We start from the raw sequence: 20,672 nt of genomic DNA on the forward strand, positions 1-20,672 counted from the left end.
ACAAGCCTTTCTACTAATGTAAGGGTGTGAGACCCAGGCTAACTTCTTGCTTGGTTTTTAAATTTTTTTAAATAACTTTAACTCAAATGGTACAAAAGCAATTTATGTAACCAAAACATTTATACCCCTGTAATATTCTGAAAGTAGTTTCATTTTCTTGCAGCTACTGGGCAGGGGGCTGATGAAGGGATGATGCTGTCAGGAAGAAAGATTACCTTTTCCCTTGGAATCAAAAGCTGCCAATCTGGCACTATTCTGTTCAACTTTGATGAAAGCACGCTTCTCAGAGGGAACAAAACACCCACCACCTTCACACTTCACATTATTGTTTAATTATTCCACCCTGAATTCCCAGGAGGTAGAAGAGAAGAGAAAACTTAAAAATCGTGATTTTACAAAGTCATTCTGCAAGTTGTTGGCAGAGTGGAAAGAAAATGGGATGTGGTAGCTCATGGCTTTCAGGCCTAAGAGACAACCATATTAACAACATGAACTGGAAATTGACTTGAATCACAAAGCACCTAAACTGACAGTTACAAATAAGCTACCTATTCATTCAGATAGCCTTCAAACATGCATCATTATCTTTTGATGATGTGGTTATCCAGAAACTGTCCATATCAACATGTAATTTAATGTATAATAGAGAGTACTCTGTGCCAGACTCAGTGCTTGGCTCTGCTGAATGTAAACTAAAAACAAACAAACAAACAAACAAATGGACAAACAAAACAGGGGCGCTTCTCCCTAACCTTCATCTTTCAGCTAACAAATCCAATATCTGCTGACATTTTCACAAATCCATTTTCACTCTCCTCTAGTAACAAGCTTTAAATATTTTCAATTTAATATTGATTAAAATTAAGTTGCAACCATAAGCCACAATATTCAAAAATAAAACTTTAAGACAAAATAAATGCTTATGATAGCACAAAACACTGAATTTGATACTTCAGGTAGATATAAGTATTTATATGCCAGTTAGTCCTAAGTTAGCAAAATATTTAAACTAAAAATATACTTAGGTTCTATCTTGTCATTGTAAAGTTTCTTTCTAAGTCTGTTTGCTTAGGAGTGAAATTAATACATTTTGCACAATATTGATTTTTTTAACAGTATGGTGGGCAGAATTATAAGAAGGTCCAAAGATCTTCTTGCCTTGCTGTACTTGCCCAATGCAATCTCTGGGACACGTATATAGGATATGATAGTCACTCCCATAATTAGATTATGTTAGATGGCACATTAGATGTTGCTACTTCATAGCAAATGAGTTCCTAAAAGGGACTGGTTTCTTCCTGCAAAAGAGATTCAAAACAACAGAGGGACACAAGGAAAACTCTCCAGAGCTGGCTTTGAAAATGGAGGTGCCGTGTGGCAAGGAATGAGGATGAACTCTAAGAGCTGAGATCAGTTCCTGGTTGATAGCCAGCAAAGAAATGGGGGGAACCTCAGTCCTATAACCACAAGGACCTGAATCTTGCCACAACCACGTGAGCTTCAAAAAGTACCCCAAGCTCCAGGTGAATGAAGTCTGGCCAAAACCTTTGGGTGATTTAAATCTTGTGAGAAACTGAGCAAAAAGCCCTTCCATGTTATGCCTGAACTTCTGCCCTACAGAACTTTGAGCAAATAAATGGATTAATGGATTTTGTACAATAAATCTCCTGAACTTATTCCTCTAACTGAAAATTTATATCCTTTGATGAATACTCCCCAATGGTCCCTGATCCCCAACCAAATCAGCCCCTGGTAACTACTATTTTATTCTCTACTTCTATGAGATCATCATTTTTACATCACATTGAGTGAGATTATGTGGTATTTGTCTTTCTTTGCTCATCTAATTTCACTTAATATGCTGTCCCACACTATAGTTAATAATGTATTATATTCTTGAAAAATGCTAAGAGAATGGATGTAAAGTGTTCTTACCACAAAAATGACAACTATGTAAAGTAATGCATATGTAAATTAGCTAGATTTAGCCATTTCATAATGTATATATACTTCAAAACATCACGTAGTATATGGTAAATCCACACAATTTTATATATCAATTTAAAAAAACTGGTTTCGTTTTAAGCATCTAAATTTGTGATAATTTGTCAAGCAGCAATAGAAAACTAATACAAATAGTTTCAAGAAATGTTCATTGGAAGCAATGAGACAATGTTTTTATGATATGTTACAATGCTTACTTTAGAAAAACATTTGAGTTCACTTAAACTGCATTTATCATAGCAGGTTGATATAAAACACTATACCTTGGGATAATTAATCCTAATAAAACTATTAAATTAATTTTATTACTCTTAGAACTAGGAACATAATTAAAGATAACCCTTTGGTAAAAATAACTTTGATAAGTAAAATAAATAATTGTAAAACATTAACTTTAAAATACAATTTAGAAATCTTGAGTTTCCTTAATACTCCATTTGTTATTCTGTGTTCTGGATCCACCCCCCCCCTCAGACTCTTCCTCAAAGACCTTTCATCTGTTTTTGTTTTTAAATTCAGTCCATTTTCTCAGTCACTACCTCCATTTCCTTCCCTTCTTTTCCCTTCTCTCTCTCCCTCCCTGGCTTTCCCTCCCCCTGTCTCTCTCCCCTAGTTCATCTTCATCATCATCCAAGAAAATAATTAAAATCAAAGAAAGAAAGAAACGGAACCTGCCCAGACCTCTTTTCCACTTCTGGCTATTGCTTTCCTTCCTCCCATTCACAGATAATCAAGTAAATGGCTTTTCCTGCTGCCTCTATTTTTCCATTATCGATTCACTCTTCAATTCATGCTAGTCTATGTAGCCTGCAAGTCTGACTCCTCAGAGAATGGCTCTCATTGCTTTTACCAACGGTCTCCAAATCCTCCAAGGGAACAGGCTGCTTTCTGTCCTCACTGGACTTCTCAGCAGTAGCTTTCCCCAGTGACCACTCTTCCCCATGATTCTCATCCCCTATTCTGCCTACTCCAATTCCTACTGGTGTTTCTTCTCTCTCCTACCCTGCACAGGCCCACTCACAGGCTCAACTCTCATTCTCTCTAGTGATTTCATTCTAATACCCATTTTATATTACCATCTACATTCTAAGGATTAACACATTTACCTTAAGGTCACACTCCTCATTTGGGTTGTGGACACCAATTTCAAACACCTTCTACTTGCATTTCTCAAAAGTACCTTTACTTTCACATAACCACTATCCCACTTCTTCCCCAAATTAGCTTTTTCCTAGCTAACAGGAGTTTTAAGACAGTTATTCCTTCTGCAGGCAGTAATTGGCCCCTTTGTCTTCCCATGATGGACATCTGTTCATTCAGATCATTTTCTTTCAGATTACACATGCTAATGTAGTCACCCAGTCACACTTCCAACATAACGTTACTCTGCTTTAATTATTGGGAAGCATTCCTCACTATGCCGTTTTTTTTAAATCTGTTTATGGTCTACTTCCTCTGATGAGGACATGGTACATTTTTATATTGGTTTCTATTTATCCCCAGAATGTGTGTACAATAAATATCCCATTAATGCTCCTTGCATAAATGAATACAATAATAAATGAATAAAAAAATTAACTGCCCAAGCCACAAACCCAAGTTATGTTTGAGATCTTCTTTCTTCTCTTACCATATCCAAGCCAAAAAGAAAATATGATACACACACACACACACACACACACACACATACATGTTTAAGTTAAATATATACCAAATCTATTTATTTATCTCCATCTCTAATGCCACCCATGATCTCCTCTTATCTGGTCTTGCTCTTCAAATCTGTGCTGTTTTCAGTAATTGAAATTTATTTTTTTAAACAAATATGGTCATGATACTACCCTGTTTAAAATTATTCAATGGCTTCCCATTTTTCTTAAGATAATGATCAAAAGTCTGAAACTGAAAAAGGTGAGTTAACCCAAGCCATTCTTTCCAACCTCATATGGTATCTGGTATTGAAAAAAAACAATGTTCTTCCTCCCACCACTATCCTGATCTTCAACTGATCTATGCTGTGATGGGGTCTGACATCTTTTAAACATAGTTTTAAAGATTAATATGTGATTCTAATGTTTAGCCAGTATTGAAAAACACATCTAGCCCTTTTTTATTATTATTATTTTTATTTTGGCATATTATGGGGGTACAGATTTTAAGGTTTCAATAAATGCCCATTTCCCCCCTCCCCCCAAAAGTCTGAGTCTCCATCATGACCATCCCCCAGATGGTGCACATCTCACTCACTATGTATGTATATACCCGCACATCTAGCCCTTTTATGCACTGTCTTTAGCTACTATTCATTTTTCAATCTCAATTCAAAGTTTATTTCTTTAATTTCATGTTTTCCCTTCCTTCTGGTCTTCCCTCACCCTCCAGACTAAACTGCTGCCCTTGTCATAAGTCATTCCAGCACCATTAACTTTGTTTTAAGTTACTTACAGCTTGAAATTGTAAGCGTATCCAAATAAAGAAGAATTCGGAACATTGTACCAATAAGTAGAGAGTCAAAGTCCCCTTGGATCAGATCATCTTTACTGAACAAAGTCATTGAAGTACCCTTTTAGTTATGCCAGTATTAGTCAAGCAGAAAGAATATAATGAGATTTTTTTTATTTTTATTTTTTAATTTGCAGCACTTTCTTTTGCTTAAGTGGGCACAGTTCTTTAGAGAGATTTAGGTTAAATTTTATTAGGCTTCCAGGGCTTCTTTAGAGAGGAGATATAAAAATCCCCCAACTCAGCTTCAAAACTAATATCTATTCTGGAGAACTGGGATACCCTCAAACCTTTTCTCTGTTAGAAAGTCATTTACCTCAATGGGGAGACACTAGGATGAAAAGAGGAAGCCAAAACTGGTGACTTGTTTTCAACACAATGATAATAGTTTGAAGGGATGGCTGGTTTCAACAAAATTTGCAGTCAAGCTTGAATACATCTCCGGATTCAGCTGTCCTGGCACTTCATTTAATGGTGAAGAACAAATCCTAATGTGAATGTGAACTAAATGCACTGTAATTGTGGATCCCAGAATAAAAACCTCCCTGTCCAGGAATAACAGTGGACAAATGGACATGGTCCTGCTGAAAGCCAATCTAAATACAAACTGCTTTTGGGAGTGAGTCAAAAGTGAAAGCTCAAGAATGAATGAACTTCCCTTTAAAAGCAGAACAGGACCCTTTTTGGATGGATAGCATCCAGTATCATTCTTGGGAAAAGTTTTCAGGAACGTGGAAGAGGAAGACTCAAAAGAGAATCTGGACTCTCTGGTAAGAAAACTAAGTAGAAACTGTGGCAATATCTATTACAAATATACAATTTCCATGTCTGACTCTTATACTGACTGCACATTCAGTGAAAGAAGTGACATGGTCTACTCTACTCACTGGATTCCTCAAAAGCTTGCTCAGTATTTTTCAAAATTATTTGCTGAGTGAATAAATAGTTGGAGATAAGTGAGGAAAATAACTACCAGTATCATAATAGAATCTGTATATAAACGGTTCTGGGAGAAGATGAGGAAGTAATTAATTCTATTTATGTGGAAGAGAAATCACAAGGAAATCAATGAATAAAAGCCTGTCACAAGACTGAGTTCATGAGATTTTTTTCAATAAATACTTCTTGATTCAATTAGTTGCCAATGATATGGATATTCTGGGTTAACCTTCCAAGAAGAGACATTTAAAAGAAGCAATTAAAGGACTCAACAGAAAACTGAAGTCAGGATATCACTTGCCTGGTTCTATAACCCTAGGCAGTGCATGGACAATCCCTTACTCATAGAGTCAAGTCATTGTGTGTTCATTATTCTATACAAATTAAATGGATTTTAGTAAATATAAATGGATTAGCTTTTCTAGGGCCACCCCAAGTTATAGTTCAGTATTCCCTAATGTGTATTCCTCAGATAACTAATCCCAGGAGATGTTCAATAGAGAGAAAATAAGCATTCCAATGTTTTATCTAAGTGCCTATTAACACTATGATAAAGCTTATTAGCAAATTATCTAGATCATTAATCAAAAAAATTATCAGTTCTTTTTTTACCTTGTCACTCGCATTTTTTTAGATAACTGGTTAAAACTCAATGGTAGTAAACTAGGTGTCTCTCAAATACTTAATTTAATTTTTCTCTGTATGGGAATGGCTAACTAAATCTCCAAGTTGTGATACATGCACCTAACATGCACCTACTGAAAAAGTTGAGTTGGTTCCAAATGTAATGGCATTTAAGATATCTGGAATCTATTGCTGAATGACAGAACTGAAGAGCAGAATAGTATGCATATCATACATATCAAACTAATTTTGTAGAAAATGTTTATATATGTTTTTATATATATGAAAAAATATATTGAAGAGCACCTAGTAGGAAAAAATCAAGATGTCAACCAGGGCACCAAAGAAGAGAAATTTGAGAGATGTTAGATATGGACTTTGATTTTTTATTTTGTATATTTCTATATTTTTAATTTTTACATTAAGGTGTGTTTCCTTCTGTAAGGCGATAAATATGTTTTTTAAAACCCTAGAAGCTTTAAAAAATAGCAAGAGTAGTTATTTTTGGATATTAGGGCTATACAGGAAAATTCTTTTCCTCCTTTCTATTTTGTTTCCCAGTAACCCTTGGTACTTTTATTGTTTCACAAGAAAGAAAAAATCCTTTAAAGAACATGTTTTCTGAAGCACAAAAAGAGGACTGGGAAAAAAACCACTGATGCTTCCAGTATAAAACACAAACATTAACAGTTTGGCAGACTCTTTTCTTCCAACATTTTATTTTTTTCATAGGGTTCTACTTTACACAAGTGTAGTCATTCCTTATTCAATTTTTAAAATTGCAAAAATAGTCTTGGCCTTTGAAAAAATATTTAAATTGTACAGAAATATATAGGGTAAAAAGTGAATACATTTCCATGGGACTATACATATGTGTTTGTTTCATATTTGGGAGAAAATAACTATATATTTTATGAAATCATGTGGTATATACTTTCCATACTAAAACATTAAGCAATCATATCTGTTCCAGCATATTACTTCATGTAACTAATAAGAGCAAAGCACTTACCTCCTTCTCCAACATCAAGCCTTCTGCTCTGAGGTTCTTTTCAAATGTATTTCTTCTGTCATATTGTATATTTGTCTTTCTATAAACCAGGATGTAATCAATTCGCTTTTTGCCATCTTTGAATAGAGGTCCACTGGATGCTATGTAATTCATGTCATTCTGCAAATAAGGCAATGAATGGTAACAGTGTAGGTTAGACAAGCACACACATTTTGTTACAATTATTTCCATATGGATACTATCAACTCAATATTGAAAAGTATATTTGTATATTCCTATTGTGAAATACAGAAAAATAATTAAAGAAAGTTAACAATCTATAGGAGACATACTAACAAGTGATGTTCTAGGATTTGCAATAAGGCGGTCTGATATCCGAACATGAGTTCTCTGATACTGGCATCAAAATGCATGTCTTTTATTCAAGAAAACTCTCTATGACTAATATCATATAATAATATATAATATACAATAATATATAATATATATTGTAATATATATTATATTATATAATATATAACATATTATTATATATAATAAAATAAATAATACAAATTTTATTTACTGTTTTATTTAATATTAAGATAATGCTAACATATGTTGAGTACTGACTAAACATCATGCCTAGACATAAGTGCTTTCCATACTTTATCTTATATACTACTTACAATGTATATTTCAAAGATAAAGACGCTAATGCTTAGAGAACATAAGTACCGATAACTGAAACCAACTTACTTTCCTGTGTTGAATAATAATCTTATTAGGCATTACTTTTCTGAACCTATGTTTAACAATACTATAAGCAAGCAATAATTCCTGAGTTGCTTGCTTCAGGAAATACTTGCTTCTAGGACATAAGACTGCAAACCTATTGAAACAGCCTACTTATCAAAACTGATAGCTTATTCATCAAGACTGCCTTAAAACTTTCACCTTGCTGTATACACCAATTCAAGCTATTTTTCAGACTCTACCCAATTTTCAATCAAATTCCTACTTTGCAAGACCCACCTTAAAATTACCTAGTCCAGGTCACAGAACCCTTTGAAAACTCTACCCTAACTTTACTCTTTTGAAACACCACTAAGACTATCTATGTCATATTTTTATTTGCTGTAAGCAACTTTAATAAAATCAACCTTATTGATCAGTACATTTTCGTCATGGTCTTCTTAGGGGGGCATTACTAGTATATTATCCAAGATCACTGAAGAGCCAGGATTTGAATCCAATTTTGTCTGACTTCAGGTCCAAGTTCTTAGCTGTTATCTACCTTGTCCTTCTTTCTCCACTTTCCTTCAAACTATCTGGACAGCTGCGCCAACTCTCTATTCCATGGTTCCCACATGGTAATGCTTAAGATTCAAAAAGTCTGCTTATATCTGAAGTGCTACCAGATAATTCCAGACAAAGGCATCTCAGAGTGCTTTGGAGAAGCCTGATTGCGTCATACATGCTGCTCCAGGTAAAAGAAATGAGGACCAGAGTAGTCTGGTGTTTAAGGAGATAAAGGCCAAGAAGTCATTCAGGTGAAGCAACAGAAAGAATGTCTGAGAAACAGTCATCTTACAGGACAGGTTAAGTTGATTCAAGAGCCTCCGGTGGGCTCTGGCTTTTCAGAGAGATTAAATTCAAGAGTGTAAATGCACAGCACTAGAGACTCCCAGGTTCAAGGACAAGAAAGTTTTGCATAGCCCTTTCTTCAACAAACAGAAAAGTTTGGAGATTTCCAGGATTATCATATTGGGTACCACACAGTGATGAAGTAACCAATACCAATAGAGCCACCATGGCTTTCTAGTTCCATAATAACATAATAACAACAACAATAACTATAATAATAACAATAACAATAATAACTATTATTCAACACTTGCTATGTACCAGGCATTGTGCCAAGTCTTCATAAGGTCATTTAATTTAATCATCATAACCCTTTAAGTCAGATATTGACATTGGTACATAGAAGCCAGAGGGGTTAAGTGACATCCAGATATCACAGAAAAGGAAATACTGCAGCCAACACCTTCACCTATTTGATACCTTGTCTAGTGGTCTTGACCCTATTCAGGTGATGGGTACACCTAAAGTCTATATTTTACTATTATACAACATATCCATGAAAGAAAACTCTACTCATACCCCCTAAATCCATTGAAAAAAAGTTTATTATGGGGGAGGGCCTTAAATTCCTGACTTACCATCTCGCTTGCAAACTGCTCCTCAGTTTTTCAGAAATTATTATGTATATCATATATTGGAGAGAGAAAGATCTTGAAATCAGCAAAATATAGGTTTGAATCTTGATGTTTATTAGTGACTTTTTAAAAAGTTTCATTTTAGAAAATTTCAAATATATAAATGTTGAGAGAACAGTGTAATGAAGCTTCATGTTCCCCTCACCCCACTTTAACAATTATCAATATATGGCCAATCTTGTTTCATTTATACCCCTCCATGAAATTTCTCACCCCTGCTCATGGATTATTTTGAAGTACACCCCAGAGATGGGGAACCTTTTCATGTTGGAAGGCCACATGAATTTAGCTGTAATCAAATAAGGCCACATTCAAGAAACGTCAATTAGATATACTTAAAAATGTTGCTATGTACTTAATAATTTCAAAAATGAAAACTATTTGTCAATTTTAAAGTTAACTAACTTTTTAATGATTTTGTCATGTGTGATTTTTGTTGGAAAGCATTTGAAAATTTGCTTGCAACCTGGAGGTCTGCAGTTTCAGTTGATTTACGGATGTTATATCTTTTTAATTAGTTTCTTGGGGTGGCATTTGTTTTTGACCTTCTGTATCCTTTTATGGCAATTTTTAGTGTTAAATTAGGAAATGGCAGTCTAGACGTTGCTAGTCTGATGCCATATTTTACCCAGAAGTTCAAGCTTTACACTACTAAATTAGAGAAAAAATTAAAGGCCATGGTATGTAATTAAAATTTAATTTAGAGTTGCAACCATTTCCTCGCAATAGCTCTTGTTACAGACCCTACTTATTACAGAGAGCAAAACAGTTTTTTTGAATGCGTGTGCTGCAAAATATACTATCAAGAAAGCAAAAATGTAAACCACAGAATGGGAAAAATATTTAAAAACTATACATCTGATAAAGGACCTGTTTCCATAATGTATAAAGAACTCTTATAGTTCAATGATAAAAATACAAATAAATCAATTAAATAAGTATGAAGAATTTAAATAAATATTTCTCCAAAGAAGATATACAAATGGCCAACAAGCACATTTAAAGATTCTTAACATAATGATATTCATTAGGGAAATGCAAATCTAGTCCACAGTGAGATACCATTTCTCACTCACCATGATGGCTATAATCAAAAGGACAAAAAATAATTACTGGCAAGGAAATGGAGAAAGTTGAGCCCTCACACACTGCTAAAAGGGATATAAAATAGTGTAGAATCTTTAAAGAACAGTTTAGAAATTGCTCACAATATTAAACATTAAATTATAATATCATCAGTTTCACTCCCAGTAGAAACTTTCTTAATTATAGACCTAAGAAAAACAAAAATAGGCATCCATGCAAGAACTTGCACACAAATATTCATAGCAGCATTATTCATAATAGTAAAAAAGAGAAGAAAAGTCCAAAGTCTATCCACTTATTACATAAATAAAATGTGGTGGCCGGGCGCGGTGGCTCTCGCCTGTAATCCTAGCTCTCTGGGAGGCCGAGGCGGGCGGATTGCTCAAGGTCAGGAGTTCGAAACCAGCCTGAGCAAGAGCGAGACCTCGTCTCTACTATAAATAGAAAGAAATTAATTGGCCAACTAATATATATAGAAAAAATTAGCCGGGCATGGTGGCACATGCCTGTAGTCCCAGCTACTCGGGAGGCTGAGGCAGGAGGATCGCTTGAGCCCAGGACTTTGAGGTTGCTGTGAGCTAGGCTGACGCCACAGCACTCACTCTAGCCTGGGCAACAAGTGAGACTCTGTCTCAAAAAAAAAAAAAAAAATGTGGTACATATATCCATACAATGAAATATTATTTGGCTAGAAAAAGGAATGACACATGCTACAACATACATCAATCTTGAAAATATTATACTAAATGTAAAAAGCCAGTCACAAAAACTCTATATGATTCTATTTATATGAAACTCAACAATAGGAAAACATATATAGAGAGAAGATTAATCATTTCCTAGGCCTGAGAGAGCAGTGAGTAGAATGGAGAAAATTGCTAATAGGTATGGGGTTTCTTTTGGGGGAAACAAAATGTTTTAAAATTAGATTGTAGTGGTCATTGCAGTGCTATGAATATACTAAAAACATTGAATTGTACACTTTAAAAGGGTGATGAATTACATGATATGTAAATTATGCAACAATAAGTCTGCTAAAATCAATTACAGATAAATTGTTGGTTGTGAAATGCACAAGAATACAGCTTCTAGAAACTAACATAAGAATTCAGAGTAGGTAAATATTTCTTAAACAGGACATATGGTATTCATGCAGGATTAGGCAATGTAGAAATAGAAATGGAACAATATAGAAATAGAAACAGAATACAGATCCCAGAAAGAGACCAACACATATATAACTGAGACAGAATTATAAATCCATGAATTTTTCATAAATATAGTGGAATACTTGATTTGTGGCATTAAGAAAATCAGTTAATTTCATGTAAATAAATAAACTCACAATTTTAAAACTCACAATTTTAACTCACAATTTACAAAAAGGAGGAAAATGAAAGGATTAAAGGCTTAAATGAAAATTTTACAACTTTTACAATAAAATATGAGAAGATTGTTTAAATGATATTGGTAGATAAGTTTTATTTATTTGTCTGCTTTAACAAGAAAGAAAGCACCAGCACAAGTCATAAAAAAAAAAAGGCCTGGTAAATGCAATTACGTTCAGATAAAAGCTTTGGACATTTAAATGATATCATAAAGATTGTGAAAAGATAAGCTGTAACTAGAAGATTTTTTCATGAATACTACAAATAAAGTATTAGTCTTCAGGATGTATAAATAACTTCTGTAAATCTGCAGTCCGCAACCCCCGCACCACAGACCAGTACTGTCTGTGGCCTGTTAGGAACTGGGTCACACAGCAGGAGGTGAGGGGTGAGCCAGCAAGCAAAGCTCCATCTGTGTTTACAGCTGCTCCCCATCACTCACATCACCGCATAAGCTCTGCCTTCTTCAGATCAGCCAGGCATTAGATTCTCAGAGGAGTGTGAACCCTACTGTAAACTGCAAATACAAGGGGATCTAGGTTGTGCTCTCCTTATGAGAATCTAATGCCTGCTGACCTGAGGGAGAGCTGAGGTGGTAATGCCAGCAATGAGGAGCAGTTGTAAATACAGATTGTCATTAACAGAGAGGTTTGACAGCACAATAAATGTAAAGCCTATGAATCATGCTGAAACCATCCCCCACTCCTACACACACATACCTAGTCCATGGAAAAACTGTCTTCCATGAAACTGGTCCCTGGTGCCAAAATGGTTGGGGACCACTGCTCTAAATCAATAAGAAAGGCAAATAATCCAATGGGAAAAAATATGGTAAGATACAAATAGGCATTTAACGAAAGAAGAAATATCATTGCATTATCTGAAATAGCTAAAGGTTGGGAACAAAACAGTCCATCAGCTGAAAAGTGAAAACATAAATCACGGTCAAATTATTTAATGCTACTTGTTTTGTAGTCATAGAGTGCAATATGGTAGCACTAATGTATCTGCTTAGGTATGTGTCAAAGAGGTGCTGCCGAACTTTTTAAAAAGCAATGCAAAGTACATTATATATTTCTTCAAAGTTTAAAACCATAAAAAATGCTAAATGTTGCTTAAGGATGTGTTTCATGAAGTAAAAGTACAAAAAAATTCATAGGTAAGCAAATCACAAAAATCAGAATAGTGGTTAGTTCTGTTGAAATAAATTGAGGAAAAGGATCAGGACATGCCATATAGGAGTCTTGAGTCTGTAATAATTTATTCTAAAACAAATATGGAAAGCTATTCAGACTCAGTAAAGCTCAATGTTAGAAATAGGTTGTTATGGCTTTATATAACCTAATAACATGGTTTTTATATGTGTGAAACATTTATAATAACCATAATTTAGAAGTTTAGGATGACCCATGACCTCTGTCAAATAACCAATACGGGACTATATGTTTGTTGGTTGTTAAAATCTTACTTATAACTTAAGCTTCACTTTCCTCACCTGTATCACATAACAGGGACACTAATAATCTTGCATGACTACTTTAAGTATTAAATGAGTTGAACACTCTGTGAAACTAAAATGGTACATGCACTAAAGTTATTATGACTAGAGACCTTTAAACAGTAAACTCAAATTTTAATAGTACATTTCCTTCAGTCAACTACACTTATACCTACATTACCATTTAAAAAATTGAAATATGATAAAATATGCTTATTGGAGACATTAAACTGGACATCTGGTCACTGGTGATTCAGAAGGGATTCCATGAGGTCTTAAAGGCATCATTAGGAACAAATGATCACCTCAGAGCACACGTGTTTAGATGTGAACATAGTCAAATCCCTTGTCAGCTGGCAAAGACAGCTTTCTACACGAACTCTCCTTAAACCCGGCCTGTAGTTATTCTCCACTTCTACCAGTAATCAGATAGAAATACAAATAAAATATATTTAAGAATTTACTGGGAGTTTAGGATGAAATTTTCATGCTAAAAGATCAAATTTTAAATGTAGAATAAAATTAAATGTTACTTTATTGAAAAGGAATTTCAGGAATTAAACTTTGTAGGAAGTTTGAAAAAATCATTATTTCAATACATTGCTTGCTATCATAAATGCCACTCTCCCTTGAGGAGCTCCCAAAACAAAATAAAACAACAATTTTCATTATAAAGGGACACTCGATGATTTCCAACATATATTAGAAAATTCATTTAAAACATGGGTAACCTCACAGGTCCAATTAAAGTATTTCTAAGAAACTACTATATTTCTATTATTGGTTATTTGGATCAATTTTTCTACATGAGAACAAACAAAAATTATGCAAATCTACAATTTAAGAAACACTGGAGACTTCAGAAGATAGGAATCACTAGGTCAAGTTCAAGACAAAGTAGAAACCAGACTTCAAGAGCCAAGCAGCACACCTGAGCACTTGGGTCACTTTTACCCCCAAGGACATTTGCAGATCTTGCAAATGTAGGCTTTCCCATTAGCACATTTCTGTGTGTGAAGTGCCAGGGATACAATGGTGAATGAGTCAGACAGCCCAGTTTACACAAGATATTTTTAGGATACCTCGGTTGTAAGTGTGCTTGAAATATTAAGATACTCCCCCTTCATTTGGCTCTGGGTTCATAACAGATGAAAGGCAGGCAGGTGTCTCAAAAGAAGTAGAAGCTCAACATAGAGAGGTCAAATTTCACAAGGGCAGTTTTAATTTATTTGCATGTTTGCAAATGCAAAATAAAAATATAGAACAGACAAAATATAGAACAGAATATAAGTACCTCTGTCAAAGGCTGCTGTTTCAATTGAATATTTAATTTGAAATGGCAAACCTCCAGATCAAGGTATCAAAGTTTCTGACACCGAATAACTACTTAGTATCATCATCAGTGCCCTTGACTATGCACATGGAAATTAGGAAAATTCACATGTGTTCCAAAGCAAACTTTTCTAAACTATCAAGCATTTACCATCTATCACCTACTTGGAGAAGACAGAGAATAAAATCCCCTTAACCTTCACACCAAGATGGACTTGATCCGATTAGAAATGTATTGGCTTCTGCAGAAAAGATGAGCCTTAAGTTGTGTTCCTTACATTTGCAGAAAATTACTTTTCATGGCACAGCAGTCCTATGTTCCCCCACCCTTACCCCTTAAATACTCCATCAATAAGACAAGAATCTCTTTAGACTCAGGAATAGGAAGAAGGATTATCAAACAACCATATTTATTAATGTCATAAAGCAGATGACATGCTAGATAAATGACAATTGTCAACTAGGAAGTGATCACACAAGTGTGGTATTATTTCTCAAACTTTGATTATATATACATATATTTTTTTCAACACTACAGACCACCTCTTTAATATTTTCTTTAGATTGCACTTTTTATATGAAAAAATAGACTTTGCCAAAATGTTAATCTAAAAGTAACAGGTTGAAGGTGTTGGTTATGTTTTCCTCCTAATATATATATATATATTTTTATTATTATTTTTATTTATTTTTATTTTTTCAGACAGAGTCTCCCTTTGTTGCCCAGGCTAGAGTGAGTGTCATGGTGTCAGCCTAGCTTACAGCAACCTCAAACTCCTGGGCTCAAGCAATCCTTCTGCCTCAGCCTCTCAAGTGGCTGGGACTACAGGCATGCGCCACCATGCCTGGCTAATTTTTTCTATATATATTAGTTGGTCAATTAATGTCTTTCTATTTATAGTAGAGACGAGGTCTCGCTCTTGCTCAGGCTGGTTTCAAACTCCTGACCTCGAGCAATCCGCCCGCCTCGGCCTCCCAGAGTGCTAGGATTATAGGCATGAGCCACCACGCCCACCCTCTCCTAACATATATTAAAATAAAATCATAACTATTAAACATTTTTAAGTTGTTATTGTACATCTTAAAAATTTTTTTGAGAACTATGCTTTGGCAAACATAGCAAGCCACTAATACCTTAGCTTAAATTATACCTAACCTGGGTTTATTTAGTATTTTCCTTGACAAAAAATAAAGAACTTGAGAGAAGGCATTTAAAATTTTAATGGTGGAAAGAGAAGAAGAAATGCCCAAAGAGAGCCAGGTAGAAGTGCCTAAGCCATCTGAGGTTCAGCCAGTGAGTAGGACTGAGGGCTGCAAACAAGGAAGAGGATAGAAGACCAAGGAAGAAGCTGCATGGATTTTAAAGTCTGGTGCTATCTCAGGTCCAGAGCTAAAATAGCTTGTGCCATTATCAGAATATAAAATCTGCATGTCCATTTATTGACTGCACTATTTTAAAGGTGGCACAAATTCTTAGGTAATTCATCACTTAAAAAAATAGAAGTAAAAAATATAAGGTAAGATTGGGCAGGACATTAGTTTGGAAATCAAAAATTGGCTCTCTGCTGCTCATTGACTTATATAAATCTGTTATGATGCACTTTTGCTTAGAAGCCAAACAAAAGGCTGTGATTCTGTGAAGAATTTGGAAGATGATTAAAACACTGCTTATCTTTTATGCAATATCACCCCTGGAACTGCACACAGGAGTCCTTTCCAGCATGCTTTTGTATGGACACTAACAAAATGTGTCAATATACGAGGATGGATACAAATAACCTATCATAAAAGCCTGATTATTAAAACTCAGAGGTGTAACCTTCATTAACTTAAAAAGTAAAGTCACACACACACCCACACACATCTAATATATCTAGCAACTATTTTGAGCTACATGTCAAAGAAATAAAGAGGCACCTATCATTCAACAAATCTTTTTCGTATGTCTACTCAGTCCCAGACACTTGTTCAAGTTACTGGGGATAGAGAATTGAATGGCAATTGCAAGACAAAAATGAGCACTAAAGCAAAGTCCTTTATATTCCAGTTTGAATAAGAAAATATTTTTAAAACACCTGTTATGTGTTGAGAATTGTGCCTATTTTTTTAACCTTAGCTCTTTCTTTCCATCATATGGGAGTCAGTGCAGCCCAGTATAAAGCCATTAATAAAGTAGAACAAATATTCCCTACAATATAGAATTAAATACTCAATAAAAACTATTGATTTAGTGTTCTTCTGTCTTATTACTATTTTAGACATAGGTGAAAAATAGTGAACAGACAGAAATGACCTCACAATTCAGTCATGAGGATAAATGAGTTGATATACCTAAAATTATATATATTATATATAATTAATATACCTAAAATTAAATATATATAATATATAATTGATATACCCAAAATTAAATATATATATGTAGGCAGTTATTGCACTTACTTACTGCTGTAATTATTAAATGATGATACTTTGTGTAGGAAACAGGATGAAAACTACATATGCATAAAAGAAGAGTATTTTAATAAAATAAGTGGCAGGTATTAAATGACAAATGACTATCTGGCATATATTAATGATAAGCATTTTTAACTATATGTTTAAAGAAACAACTACTATCTCCGAAGTTAAATATAGGGAGCTATCATGGCAGTTCAGGCTGAGCAAAGTTAGCTTTACTGAACAGCTAAGTTCTAATCAGACATTATATAAGTAGAATGACCCACAAGACCAGTTATATGCAAATTAAAAAAAAACTGTAAGAAAAATCAGATCAGATGGTGCCATAGTTATTTAAGCAAAAGCATCTCTAAACACTCATTATGGAAGTAAAATGCAATAATTGAAAGAGAGCAGAACATACAGCTAAAACTGCAAACTCTAATAAGACACTAACTCTCACTCTCATTCATTCTAATGCTTCCAAGATAATAGAATTCTATCAAACACCATTTTAATTCTAGATAACTAAGCTACTTCCTATTCCATGGCCAATGGCCCATAATGAATATATTTTTGCTTATCCATGTTGGAATAAGAAACTCTGGAAAAAAGAAGAGCCCTTGTCCTTATTATGATTTGTGTAGGTTTTATAACTTACTTATAGTATAAGTAACCTCCTTCTAAATATAGACCACCCTCCCATATAGACCACCCTCTAAATGTATCAACTGCATGCAGGTAGAGGCCACATCTTTGTTGTTCACAACTCTTTATGTGATGTGTAGTCTAGCGTCTGTTATATGGTATGGGTATACAGGCCAGACAGATTAGATAGGAAGGTTAGTAAACACACTGAATAATTCATTCTTGGAACTTATATATGACTCTTAATATCATAACTGCTTGGCCTCACAGATAGCTTTAATTGGAACAAGTCCCACTACTGTACCATTTCCTTAATCCCTTATAGACATAGGAAGAGGAGGAAATGCACAGGAATAGATACACATACGGGAGATGGCAACAATAAAACATGAATTTTATAACAGCCTTCTGGGCACTTAGTTCATACTTCCAGCCAGAAGTCATAGCAGATGAGTTTAAATAGGATAAATGACCTGCTTTATGAACAGTTTTGAAGAGCTATAGTTTTGACACTGCTTTGTAGCCTCCTGCTATTAAGAACCACCATGAGGTAGGAATAAAGAATGACATGGCAAACACATTCAGCAACAGGCCAATTAAAATATTTCTCAAGGTGAGTCACCAAGCATCCTTTTTCAATGTGGTAATGCTGACCTCCTTGATAAACACTTAGTATGTCTGTTATTAAGGGAAAACTTGCCAAATTAAAGGCTGACATGTGGGAAGAAGATGTGGTTTGGGGAGAGGATAAGATGCTGGCATGAACTGGGTCTAGTCACTGGCTGGATGGCCCTAGGGGGTGTTGTTAGGTCTGAAATCACAGGGATCTTGGCCTCCTCTTTTTACCTTTACTTTCCTGCAAAATCAAACTCTCTTTTATTATTTCAGATACAATGGCTTAATATGCACTCTCTGTCCTAATTTATTGGGAATCCAATCTCTCAGGACCATGCTGCCATAACACCTAAATATCGGATTGTAAAGTGCTAAAGCCATAACTTTGCATTTTGTCAGTTTGTTAAATAGTCTTCTTGGCAATCTGGTTTGGTATCCAGAGTTTATAATAAAAATGGTGTCCATGTTTCTGAAAGAGAGAGAGAGACAGACAGACAGACAGACAGACAGACAGACACAATGGTGTTTGGTTTAAAAGAGTGTTGTGACTGATTTCTTGGAGCCTTTGGAACCAAGCAATTGTAAGTCACCAAAAGGTCCTTGAAATTTAGGTTGGCGTCTTCAGTGCAGTAGCAACTGCATTATAATGGTGACTAGGACATATAACATTAGAAATGATTCTTTAAAATACTATTCAACAAATGTTTGGTTAATGCTACTTTTTTCTACTAAAAACCTCCCTTCCTGCCAGCCTGCTTTGACCCAGTGCCACTTTAAGATCCTATCAAATGAAGATGACAGATTCAAAGGTCTGGGTTCCACAAGAGTGTTAGTTTCTCTAAGCTTTGTCCCTGCCCCAAGGTCTCTTTCTTTTTACAGACTGCTGTTTTTCATTCACTAATGAAAACACTAATTCAGTGTCAAAAATGCCAGTAGTTTCTGCCAAACTCTAATATTTCATATCAGGATGAGAAATCCCTTGAAGGCAGCATCCTGAATATCTTCTTGTTACCAAAGAAAGAAGGACTATCTTCTTTTAAGCCTTCTAAGGCTTACCATAGAAGGACTAAAATGAAAATTCACACCTACAAACACATAAATGTTTTGAGCACTCTGATAAGCTCTTACAGTTTTTGAAAGTATTGCTTTCTAATGCAGTGACATACCAAAGGAAAACATAAAAACAGCTGTAAATAATGTCAGTCCAGAAACTTCTGCTTTGGAATCTTAAAAATAAACTCTTATAGCTATTTAATCCCTCTTACAATTATTTAAAATACATAAATTTCCATGGCCGGGCTCACACCTGTAATCTTAACATTCTGGGAGGTCAAGGTGATAGGATCACTTGAGGTCAAGAGTTCAAGACCAGCCTGAGCAAGAGTGAGACCCCATCTCTACCAAAAATAGAAAAAATTAAGGTGATGTGTGCCTGTAGTCCAGCTACTCCATACTTGGAGGCTGAAGTAGGACGATTGCTTGAGTCCAGAGTTTCAAGTTGTAGTGAGCTATGATAATGCCACTGCACTCTAGTGGGCAACAGAGTGAGCATGCCAGAGTGAGACTCTGTCTCAAAAAAATAAATAAATAAAATAAAGTAAATAAATTTCCTAAAGAACATTTGCTTTATTGATAACACATTTTTTTTAAAAAAAAGACAAGCTAAATATACTTTTGGGCAATATAATGAAATAAATACAAATAGAATTCAATAATATGCATATATTACTTTTCCTTACCTACAGATTACTTACAGATTTTAAAACATCTGAAGTAGAAATCCAAAATTTCTAAGTAGGATATTTTCTAAGATACATGCAAAAACATCTATATTCAACTTACTTCTAAGTGGGAAAATTTTAATTAGAAGTCCAGATTTGTAAGCATTCTACAAAATCAATCCCAAGTCAAAGCACAATCTCCATCATGTTCCATGGGATTCAAGAAACACTTAGCAGGCAGAGAGAATTGAGCACATATAGGTCATGAGAGGCTGATCTTTTCTATTTACTGCTTATGTTTTGCTTGTCTTTTAGAAGTCTCTCAAAGCAACAATAGATCCTTATCTTATTTATAGACATTCTTTTCCCTTTGCCTTCTCATTTCATGTGGTCCATTTTTATCTGGTGCCGTAATTGATTCTCCACCTTTAATCTCCATGATATTACTTTAAGATAAATTTTATCAATAGGGTCCATCTGAGACATGCTGAAACCTCTTCAAACACATGTCATCATGTATTTAGTGGTGCAAGGAGAAGCTAGCTCTCTAGTATTTAACATTCTAGATCCTCTTGTTTTTGGTTATAAATATATAACATATAC

The 20,672-nt window shown here is 34.7% G+C and overlaps 1 protein-coding gene across 3 annotated transcripts in view; it reads right to left on the reverse strand.

Annotated features, from left to right (window-relative positions):
- The window catches only part of ANO3 (anoctamin 3), a 368,098-nt gene that overhangs the window by 124,798 nt on the left and 222,628 nt on the right, over positions 1–20,672 (reverse strand). For all 3 annotated transcript variants that reach the window (XM_012744641.3, XM_076002082.1, XM_076002083.1), the window contains one exon: positions 7,082–7,240. In XM_012744641.3, the coding sequence (XP_012600095.1) occupies positions 7,082–7,240 (159 nt within the window). The remainder of the gene's footprint in view (positions 1–7,081; positions 7,241–20,672) is intronic.

Source organism: Microcebus murinus, chromosome 4 (genome assembly GCF_040939455.1).
Source record: "Microcebus murinus isolate Inina chromosome 4, M.murinus_Inina_mat1.0, whole genome shotgun sequence".
Taxonomy (NCBI): Eukaryota; Metazoa; Chordata; class Mammalia; order Primates; family Cheirogaleidae; genus Microcebus; species Microcebus murinus.